This window comes from Amyelois transitella, chromosome 3 (genome assembly GCF_032362555.1).
Source record: "Amyelois transitella isolate CPQ chromosome 3, ilAmyTran1.1, whole genome shotgun sequence".
Classification (NCBI taxonomy): Eukaryota; Metazoa; Arthropoda; class Insecta; order Lepidoptera; family Pyralidae; genus Amyelois; species Amyelois transitella.
Window position 1 is genome coordinate 6,614,459 of NC_083506.1, and position 12,392 is coordinate 6,626,850.

General features: G+C 34.3%; 1 protein-coding gene across 5 annotated transcripts in view; it reads left to right on the plus strand.

Moving 5' to 3' along the window:
• Positions 1 to 12,392, plus strand: part of LOC106135516 (potassium voltage-gated channel subfamily KQT member 1) — a 38,502-nt gene that overhangs the window by 10,125 nt on the left and 15,985 nt on the right. For all 5 annotated transcript variants that reach the window (XM_060950933.1, XM_013335851.2, XM_060950936.1 and 2 more), the window contains 6 exons: positions 1,422 to 1,504; positions 4,618 to 4,793; positions 7,653 to 7,781; positions 8,118 to 8,228; positions 8,600 to 8,787; positions 10,529 to 10,689. In XM_060950933.1, coding sequence (XP_060806916.1) covers positions 1,422 to 1,504; positions 4,618 to 4,793; positions 7,653 to 7,781; positions 8,118 to 8,228; positions 8,600 to 8,787; positions 10,529 to 10,689 — 848 coding nt within the window. The remainder of the gene's footprint in view (positions 1 to 1,421; positions 1,505 to 4,617; positions 4,794 to 7,652; positions 7,782 to 8,117; positions 8,229 to 8,599; positions 8,788 to 10,528; positions 10,690 to 12,392) is intronic.

The window sequence follows — 12,392 nt, forward strand, 5'->3', positions numbered from 1 at the left end:
TATTTTAAACTTTATGAATGAATTGTACCAACAATGGTGAACAAATATCTGCGACCATCTTGGAGCATAACCAAAAATACTTTAGTGAACAGACATAAGCACCCAGTACAAACAGTGACGCACTCGTAGATAAGCTCCGAGAGCTTTTCGCGCGTAAAGTGATTCGTCACTCAATGTAGACGGATTGCTCGGCCTCAACGAGTTTTGCTGCATTATTTTTTCTTTTTATTCGTTGCTAGGTGCTCTTGTTCTCTCAATTTACTTTTATTTCGTTGTATACTGATAAATTCTTGTAGTAAGTAAGCATCAAAGATAATAGGTATTTAATACTCCATGTTTTCATACATATGTATTTATCACGTTCACTAACCATGGGATTTCCATCAAATATAATCTTATAAATTCGCGTATACGCTCCCTGTCAAATAAACTCAGTAGCCAACATGATGAATATAAATAATTTCGGTAAAGATAACTAATACGCGATTTGAGCCCGGAATAAAATAATAACACGGGTTTATTTATTTTACGTATGAATGATTTCATAACCGTTAATGAAATAAATATTTACGGAATATCATAAAACAAACAAGATCTATTTTATATCTCGTGAGTTCGGTTACTTTTCTCACTCTGTTTGCTGTATCTCATATTTCATTTCGGACAGTTATGGCCGACTTATTTGTACTCTTACTGATAGATTTATATACATTTCAATCAAATTATAACTTGAAAGAGAAATAACAGCACACGGCATGATTTTTTGAAGTATAATTCACATAACAAATGAAATTGAAAATTATTCCATACAATGAGGTCAGGTTAAGAACAATCAGATGCTAAGCGATGAAATCGCTTGTAAGTATGAAGTATTAACACATCGAATGTTGACTCAAATATATAAAAGGTGACAGGGAAATTGGCGACGTTCTTAAAAGGACGAAAATTGTAAGTGCTGCTGAATATTTACGACCAAGGTGTGAACGTGATAAATGTAGGTACGTAGTAGAATAAGTAACATGTTGCAGTTATATCTTCTTCTCAGCATATTTTTGTCCACTGCTGAACGTATGCCTCTTCAATGAATTTCCACTTTGATCTTAATGCGGCGATCCTGGTCCAGGTCGGCCCTGCCGTCTTTTTGATATCGTCCGACCATCTGGCAGCTGGTTTACCCACACTTCGTTTTCCTGTACGGGGTCGCCAGAATAGAACCTTTGCAGTTATATCTAAGAGTAACAAAATATAATAGATCCTACGAACTTATAATTTATCAATATGTTTAATACTACCTAAATACCTACACATGATCAGATCATTGTACTATAAGGCTTACTTCTTCTGAAATGCGCTAAATTTACAACATTACAATAACCTGTATCTACGATATACATTGTATTTAAATATATTGTTTTTTGTAGGTTGTGGTCATCAGGATGTCGCTCTCGGTATCAAGGTTCAATGGGGCGCCTCAAATTCCTGAGGCGGCCGTTTTGTATTATAGGTAAGTCGCCTTAAGTATGTCGTAATAAAATCAAAGCATTAAAATGAAATGCATTTTATGCTATCAACATAATTACTCTTTAATTTATACAAATGATTGAATGGTATTCTCCGATAGGTGGCATAGACACGAGAGCCACACGAAATGATCAGGAATAATTAGACAAAAATCACTTTGGTGTATGAAATGCAATATTATTCTAAACACAATCCCATTTTTGAAATTAATAAATAAGTTATATCGTTGAGCAAAATGGAGAATACGCGGAAACATTTTCGTGTGATATTGTGTCACAAATTTCGTCGAGGTTTATCTCAAAAACAATGTCTTTCCGAACTTGTTTCTATTTATGAAGCACCCAGTACAACCACTATATATTCGTCATGAACGTTCTTTTTTCACCACAGTTTTACTGGTCGGCCAAAAACAGCAGTAAACACAAGAAAATGTCGATGCTGTTCGCCAACTAATAATAGAACATTAGACATGTAACATACGAGCAGATTCGCGCTTCTATCAGCATTGGTGTGACGGCCCCACAAATCATTTAACACGAAGAATTAGGTGTCATAAAATTTGTTTCTCGCTCGGTATCGTCGTTATATATTAGTCGGCTCGTGTTAGTTGGTGTCTGCCTGCTCCACAACGACAGTTCAAATATCTCTAACTGCAGTAAACAACATCATTTCAGCCCCCGTAGTGTGGCGTATAGTGCGCGAATAACTATCGCTGTATTGTTTCCCGTCATAATATAATCAAAACCGTCGCACAATCTTGCACCACGATAATGCGCTGCATTGATTATATTACGTTCCCAAAAATCAACGTGGTCCACGGTTTTAAGGCTCAGAACAGGCAGTCGTTGCTTACAAATCGGCTGTTTCGACTATGTCCACATCAGACTGCAATTACTATTATAACAATTGGTTCGATCGAATGCAAATAAGTATGCATCGTTTGTCAGGGAGAAAACTTTGAAAAACAATGATAATACAAAATATTGAATTACCCTTGTTTTTCTTTTTCTATTCCCGATCTTTTCGGTGAAACCTTCGTATTAACATAAATATTGAAAAGTTTTATCATATCTATGTATTATCATTGAGGTATCTGAAACATAAGTTTGAAAGACATAAGCAATGTAAATGAGATACAAGTCTATTATTCCTATTTATAATGGTACAAGCAATGAAATAAACTAGAATAAACCCATATGTTTTAGAATAAGAATAAATATTATAGTAATGTTTATCTTCTCAGCATAATCAAAAATTATTGTATGCTATTACAATTACAAAACAGTGAGAACAAGCTAGATTAGAATTAAATTTAAACTTTTTATTGTTTTTACTGAAGAGCCAAGTAAAACGTATGTATAAGTTCGCATAACATAAAATGTTATAATTATAATTTGAAGTAACTGCATTATCTGTGTGTTAAATTTTCCCTGTAAAACACCACTAAAATACCGGTAACAATGCAATTCAATTGTATATGTTTAAAGAAGCCCAAGGGAAATTCAGCAGGTACGGATGCACCGACGAACAAACAAATAATTCCATCCTAGTACTATTTGTTTTGTTTGAGTTATGGAACACAGTAAAAAGCAAAGTTTAAATTTAAATAGTTTAAAAAGCACATTCGACATAAAACTATAAACAAAGAAAATATAAACTAAACTACTATAATCCTTAGTATAACTAAGGATGAGTGTAATGTAACCCTTTAGTTTATTTGTGAGTTGGTTTCCGTAGAAATTTAAATACTTTAAAAAAATCTAATTTTTGTGAAAATTAGTTTGAAAAAATGCTTTTATGTGTATAAATTCTATAAAACCTGATAATAAAACACAAAACAACGACTCTAAATAGGAGACCCACGGTACAAGGATTTGTATTTGTCAGGTACTTTTTGATGCCAGAATGGATGAGTTATTTTTGTAGCTTGCTTTGTAGGTTTTTTTTATAGGAATAAGCTGTCTTTTTATTATCGCATAAATGCGTAAAATTATACAAAAAAATTGTCCGATAATCTAAATTCGGTCATGCTATTGTATGAGATAACCTACTGTCATTAGGTGTGTTGATAGTTATTACATTTATTCAGTTTTGAATGTTCTTCGTACTGAGATTAATATATTAAAAATGATATACACTCCGTAAAATCCCAGAAACAAGATACAAATAAAAGAACAACAAAAATATCGCAAAACAGATTTGTAACACGAAATATAGCAGTCCTGTTCAATTGGAGTGTACTTTCATGCTCAACATATACAAGTAAAAGTCACGTCCCGTCTATAAACCGTGACGAAGTGACCCTATTTCAGGTGCGACCAATCTGCTTTGACCTTCGCATTTTCGGCCTTCTTTCGCTGGCAGTAGTTTCGTGCGACCGCCATTCGACCCCCTGGGGAGCCAGCCCGCTCGAGACCGTCCTAACTGACAAACATAGCCGCACGACACCAACTGGGAACAATAAAATGAACCTTCCGAAATTATTCAGCGAACCCTTTATTATTAATTCCTATTCACATTTATTTAGTAAACTTCTTCAAGATTTGTTCAAAGCTTTACGATTGGCTTCACCAATTTTCTTGATCTATATATACGTCAGAAATATAGTTGTAAAAGTGAAAGTTTTAATGATAGTGAAATATTTAAATTACTTGATACATGTCACTAGTCATCGGTCTGATGTTATAATCTATACTATGAGATATATATAATATGAGATTATAATCTTACTAGGTATATACGCGGTACGACAAATTGCAATGCCTACTTTATTCCTAAAACAAGCATTTAGGTGAGGTGACATAAGCCTAGATAAATTACAAACAAAATATCAAAGTAGGAAAGTTTTGCCGTGCGGTTCCCGGTACCAATAGAAAAAAGAATAGAACCACTCTAACTCTTTCCTATGGATGTCGTAAGAGGCGACTAAGAGAAAGGCTATATACTTGGGATTTCTTTTTTAGGCGATGGACGTTCCATCAGGATTTGATCCATACAATGTCAAATGGACAACCACAGTTATCGGCGAATGGTAGATATTGACTTACTATTAAAACCCAATTTAAATATATATAAGAGTGATGTTGTCACCACTAGATGTCACCACGATCCTGGCATCGCTGGTGGTGCTGGGCATGGGGTCATCCGGGCAGGTGTTCGCCGCGTCCGCGCTGCGCGGGCTGCGTTTCTTTCAAATCCTGCGCATGGTGCGCATGGACCGGCGCGGGGGCACCTGGAAACTGCTCGGCTCGGTTGTTTACGCTCACAGACAGGTAACGTTTAGTATCACTCACGCGTTATTACGAAACTAGCCCAAAGGGTTCTCGCCATAGATTATATTGCTAAACTAGCTGTTGCCCGTGACTTCGTCCGCGTATATTTCGTTACGCATGTTATGTGCGGATAAACCAGGATATTATCAAACTGATTTTCACTTATAATTATATGTTATAGGTATAATGCTGTCGTACAATGATAAAAGACTTTGAATTTTAAATTTCGTAACTTATTTGCAGGCAAACTCATGTCTGACTCCAGATCAGACGGTTGCGTGTTCAAATCACGTAGGGGTCACCATTTATAGGCTCCATCTAAATATGTAAAAATAAAATAGTTTGTTTAATTTAAAATATTCTTGAGTGCCTAATTTGTTATAGTGTGATGGTCTTAATCTACTGGGAGCACCGCCACTGATCTTCAATAATAAATTGTTATATATAATAAAATTTTACTTTGAAAGTTTGAAGTAAATCGGTTCAGTACTTTCGGAGATAATCGTGATTATACATACAGACAGACAGACAAGAAATTAAAAAAATATATTTTTGCTTTCTATTATTCATTCTAAGTGTCCCTCTATCTATTTCAATCAAAAATACTAAATGTACATACAAAATATTTTTACTGTTTTATTATCTATACCTATACATATAATAAAACGGTAAAAATATTTTGTCTATGTACATTAAAAATTTTAACTGAAACGGATAGAGAATTGTTTTTTACATTTGATTAAGATTTAACTCGAAATTTACGCGGACGAAGTCGCGGGCAACAGCTAGTATGTAAGTATAAATTAATTTAAACACACTGCAGATTTATATTATTTGCTTTGGATAAATTGCAGACAATCATTATTCAGTTATTTATCATCATGAAAGAAGCTACTTTATGTCAGTTTGAGTTGTAATTTACAAAAACTTTCGCTTAACAAATGAAACTGGAAGTCAACCGCTTATCGCAAAATTAACATATCTAGGCCAACACTGCAGAAAACCTAGCATAGTCATCAGTCTAGGCCGCAGCTTTTAGATAGCATGGGCAGAATACATTTACTAGACTTTTATATCGACCCTTATACATAATGCAAGAAGGAAATAACACCAACATTCTGAATGAATGAATAAAGCTACTAGGTGAACTTAAATAATAAAAGAAAAATATATATTTTAGAAATATGCGTAAATTTTGTCAAAATATTAATACAGATAATTTTACTTATTTTACTACAGATATTCTAAGTACATATTTAAAAGTTAAGAAGAACGTTTAAAAGTGATTAGGATATTTTGTATTAAATCCCATTTCGATTTTAACAAAATACATTGTCTTCTTTGGGTCGCTTAGATAATATGTATTTAAAACTTGTTTAAATAAGAAAATTAAACCAGTGTAAAATTAGTAATAAATAATAAAATAAGTACAAAGATTGAGGAATCCCAAGGATTCCTCCGCTATCCCCTTTCGGAGCGAGCGCGATTAATAATGGATGCTCTCTGACACAATTACGTATGGTCCATTACCTTGTCTGTTAATTAACTCATTTATTAATATAAAATTATACGCTTTTTAACTTCAAAACAAAATGAACGTACTTGAAGGGGAACTTACTTTTTTTTAAATCTATGAGAGCTAAGCTTGTTTTATAACGTGTGAACTCACTACTTATTCAATACAATATCAGTGTATTTATGTGGTACACTGAATAGTAAGATTCCACCTATATATAAATTTGTATCTAGAACAATAACTACTTAAAATTTACATAAAACGTAATAGTGGAGCCGCAGACCCAAGTAAAAAAACTTAGTTTTATCTCATTATTACGATAATAAGTTAGCTACTCTTGTATGTGTTGAGTTAGCAACCGCTTGGTAATTTCCTTTTGACTGGGAGGTAGAAGGCCAACTTAACGTGGACTCAATATCGACTTACATTCGGTTCAGTTAAAGTTGCATGATCACAATGCAGAGCTAATAGGCCGACACGACGATATTTTCGCGCCTCCTGCTGCGAGTACCTATATTAGGTGCACTGTCTACAAAAAGAACGATGTAAAATTGTTTGGAAATGTAGACATACTTATAAGTACAGTATACGTAACCTACGTACGAGTACTATACAGTATTTATAAAGTACAATACGGTAAAAGATGTACGCGTATGTACTATAAAAAATTTGTTAATGTACTGCCTTCCATTGCTTAATATGTCAGATTTCATTATATTATACGCACAAGTTGCGAATCTATATATGTCTTACGATAAATTGTGGTCAGCACAGTTTATTTATACAACAATGTTTGTTTTATGTAGATATATGTTTACACGGACTCCGCATAGCGTTATAAAACAATTATTATACATAGCGTTATGAAAGAAAAACAATTGACTTCTCGTATAGAGTTAGGTCATAATGGTGACCTGAACTGAAACCAAAGGCTATCCCTGATAATTAACCTAAGCACGTTATACCTACGAAACATGTAAACTTTATTCAGTGTTAGTTCAGTAACTTACATACATATAGTGACGTCTATATCCCTTGCGGAGTAGACAGAGCCAAAAGTCTTGAAAAGATTGATAGGCCGTGTTCAGCATTTTTATTTCTGTAACGGTAACATTTATTTATTTTTCACGTCTTCTATAGAGCCGGGAGACTCGTTTTTATAAATCACTGCTTTTATTACATTCAACTTGTCTAATGTACCAGAAAAATCCCTTACTCAGAACTTCGCGTAAAGCCGGCATTCATTTTATTCCATCGCCGAACCACATACAACTGCCGTGTATTAATTTTATACAAAGCAAAATGTTATGAAAGATTTTTATAACGAAAGTGTATTTTTTCAGGAACTCATCACGACACTCTACATCGGCTTCCTCGGATTAATATTTGCTTCATTTTTGGTGTATTTGGCAGAAAAAGATGTAGCAGATACAAAATTTAAAAATTTTGCCGAGGCGTTATGGTGGGGTGTGGTAAGTATTCCAATGTCCTTCATTGTAGAAACTGTTGTTAAACGTTATTTTCTCTAAGGTTATTCTGAATCTTAAAGCTAGATAACTAACAGACCCAAAAAGGAATAAAGATGAAATTAGAGCATACCCCTATGAACTTTAATACATACATACATATATTTCTTTTTACAAAAAGTGTAGGTCTATTGCCAGCCTTCACATTTTTTGAGTTCTTGTAAATTTTACCTTTGTCAAAATCTTACACCTTATAATTACATGATGTCATTGTCAGTCAAACTTCGTAGACTAAAAAATGCTTGATATTACGAATGTATGTAAGTATATGTTTCCCCGCAGATCACGCTGTGCACGGTAGGGTACGGCGACATGGTCCCGCAGACCTGGCAGGGGAAGTTTATCGCGTCCTTCTGTGCGCTGCTAGGAATATCCTTCTTTGCGCTCCCTGCTGTGAGAACTACTTACATTATCTTGTTATATTATTGACAAAGATTGTTTTTGAGACTTTACATGTTTCAGGCGATAGGCTAGCAATCTTTCACTACTTGAATTACATTTTCATCATAAAGGCAAACAGCCGAACATGACCTTCCAGTCTTATCAAGACTATAGCTCTGTCTACCCTATAAGGGATAAAGACGTTATTATGTCTATATATATATAAATATTTCAAAATTAGATAAACTTTATAAAAACTGCTCACATCAATGAGAAAAGCTGTTTTTTATAGCGTAAGCTTTCTTAATATTTTTTTAGAAACTTGTAAAGTTACTTTTTTTTAAAATTAATAACTACCACAAATTAATTTTTAATTGCAATAGGGTATTCTCGGATCTGGGTTTGCCCTTAAAGTACAACAACAACAACGACAGAAGCACATGATACGGAGACGCCAACCAGCCGCCACGCTTATACAAGCGTTGTGGAGGTGTTACGCCGCGGACGAACATTCTATGAGTATAGCGACGTGGAAGATACATCAAATTCCACTGCCTAGTCCACAAACAAGGTAGGATCATTTACAAAACAAAAACATTACATATGCATTTTTACGTTAAATGTTCAATAACGGCTACATTGAGAATCTGCTATTTTATTAATGAAATATTTTAATAATATAATATTTTGCGGTGAAGGTTAACATTTAAAATAAATTAATATTACAACAACATTACTGTTCCTCATACCTAACAAGTTTTTTATCATGTCATAAACGAAGAACGAACGAAACTGAGCCAAATAGGTCATCAAATCAATGTTTTATTTGTCAATAATACAGAAATACATAGATACACATACTTTCATACTTTTCTTACGGTGAGGGAAAATATCGTGAGGTAACCTGCCATTTCCCGCAACTGGATATGTAACCATGATCTAACCAATACGAATTATGTTCCCGTGCAAAGTCGCTTCGTGTAGAGTGTCGTGATGAAAACCTGACTCACTCAATCTAAGATCCATGGTCAAAGGCATACCCCGGTCTCCTCTTCATAATGGTGAGGACGCATCCGGGACTATAGCCAAGAGGAAGAAGATATACTTTCATACTTTGTTCCAACAATCATCACTATAGGAGGAATATGAACGATTTCAAACTAGATTTGAAGCTATTGAAAATATAAGTTATGTACAATGTGTCACGCTCAAATATGTTGAAACAAACCGACTTATACATCTAATGACAAGCCTAGGTGTTTCACGCAACTCCAGAAAACCATTTCTATTTTTTTAATAAGTGGCCGAGTAACAAAGTTGCAACCATCACTTAATGGGTGCTGGTTATTTCATACATTGTTGCAATTAAGTAACGTAGCCGCATTGCAAATTCGCGACGGATTATAACGATTTACGTCGGTTCGCAAGTGCGTCGAAATCTTAAAGATAAACAATTATACAACGTATTTCATGGTTTTAGCACCGCTACGTGATTAACTAAATATTCCTTTTAAGCGGTAATACTAACAAGCTTATTTAAAAGTCATTAATTTATGCGCTAAATAAAATATGAACACTAGTTTACCTAAATGGTGTTCGCTGTAAAAGCTTGATTAGAATTTAAAATGAAGAGAGCGTAGTTCGCAGCGCTGTATAATGTACACATAATATAACATGTATACATGATATGTACTTCATTATACCTACTCATGTGTGTAGAAGGGTAGTATTTACACACTTACTGGATTTTTAATTATAAGGTTAGTGGCTACTTGTTTGCTTATATGAACCTTCTATAGTTTATCTTTATTACCTATATTGATCATGTATCAAAATAACTCTATTACAAACAGTCAGCGAAAAATAATTTACTGTTATCCTATAAACAGGCCATATATTGTTATCAACAAATATATTTAATTATCAATATTTAAGTGCAGAATATAATTAATCTTTAAAAGAATAAGTACTTAATGTTATCTTTCACTTATTGATCTGACTTCTGACCCAATTGGGACAAATGAAAGCGTCATCAATTCCCTCTCTCATAAATTTTCAGAATAAGGAAATACTAGAGGAAAATGAACACTTTATTCGGTACGATTTTGCTACGACCTCGTAGCTATGAGAACAACTTAGTTCAGTTGGTATTTTATATCAAATTCTTTGTCTGAATTTGGTATACTAATAAATAAATGCTTAAGAATAGAATGGCAGCGGCACTACATTCTGTTTTGAGTTATATGCATCCAACGAAATTGTACTTAAGGAGAGACAAAGCGGCAAGTGACTAGTGTGTGTATATTTGGCAGTCGCGTGATGAGTGCCTCGTTCAAGAACAATGCGTCCTTTGTGTCGCGGCTGCCGACGATCCGCCGCCACAAGAGCACCTCGCTGCACTCGCCCGCGCCGCACGCCAAGCCCGCCGTCTCGCATCACCGCTACGATGTCAACGCCAGCGCTGAGAATCTAGGTAAACACGACCGCCCGTACCATATCACATCTCTTGATCAGTTTGCACACATTACCACTACCAGTTTTAGCCTGCTAAATAGAACGCATAAATACATTAAATTATATTTACTTAAACCATAAATACATGTTTAGTTATACCTACTATAAATATCCGCGAACAAAATATTGTCACATTTTATTACTTTGTCGCATGTCAATTTCACTTCGATTTATTTTATCAAAATTTTTACTCATATTCCTTATTCGAAATTGTATAAACTTTTCAATGTTTCAATGTTACTATATCAATATACCTACTAACCGAAAACTATGTTTCGCTTAATCCCTCGATCGATTGGCATGAATACACGACATGAAAATAGAAAAGGAAAAATAGCATCATATTATTACGAGAATATATCTCATAACAAAACACGAAGAAATCGAAAATAAAAAGACAAAGAGATTGATAATAAATCATTTTTAAGACAAACAATATAAATGGATGGGCAGCTGTAGGCGCTAACCACCGGGAGTGGCACCATCGATCACATCACATACAAGATATCAAGTGCACCCGAGTCCAAATTCAAACACGATGACCGCTAACACCAGCACAGAATTATTTTCTACGAAAATCTACTTTCATTGTTATCTATCACAGTGCTGTGAAGTTTCAAATGAATATTTGACAGAATGGAGTGTGAAATCATTTATTGCCCTGTTTCGTAGATAATCATACGTCGGGCGGGGACCGTGCGTGTTGTCTACTCCATTGTTGGAAACGCTGCTTTAAAGGTTCTATTCTTCATCTTTTAGACGGCACCATGGCATGACCAGTTACAGTCGATAAATTTCTGCTGCGTTTCTTATTAATTCTTTTAGTAAAAACTTCCAGAAAATGTGAATACACGAAAACGAGTATTATGTTGCCGACGTAGCGTCATTGAGACCGGAAATAGTATTCGACTTCCGGTGAAAATGGCTACGTCTCTTAGCTCCAGACACGATTGCTGACATCCTTCTACTTCTTTCTATTTTTCACTTTTTGAGATAAGAATGCACCCGCGTAGATAACATATGGCTTGGAAGCTACTTACTAATGCAATGTGAAGCTTCACAAACAGTTGACAAAGAGGCTTCTGGAAGTAATGCCCGCTTCCGCGCGCCATTGGCAGACAAGCGAGACGATTAACGAGCGACTGCGATCATTAGCGTTAGCGGCGATCACCGATACATTCCCAGACTCATGTCAGAACGTTATCATACTGGAATGGCTTATTTCAGGCTTCTCTTTAATTTCGGTTAAGTATCTATATTGAATAAATTATGACTAATGTTTACATAGCTTTGCATTCTTTTTTATGCATGCCAGATAGTTAATAGGAATTTTGTATTATATGGACTTCCTTTTTTAAATTCATACACTTTAAAAAAATCCTTTTTGAAGTTCATTATCTGACCACAAAAAAATAATTCAATCTCAATGCACTAAGATGCATTGTTAATTTCATAACAGAATACAAAATTTTATTATATCTTCAACCGACTAAAGATATCAAAACTATGTATATTACAAAATATAATTTTATTTTAAGTAATATGGACAATGAAAATATAGAATATTAGAAATGTTTACCGTTCTGTGTCATATTATTTGTATAATTTGGTTATACTCTGAATGATTTACATAAAAAATTGCTAACAAAAGCTACCTAAACT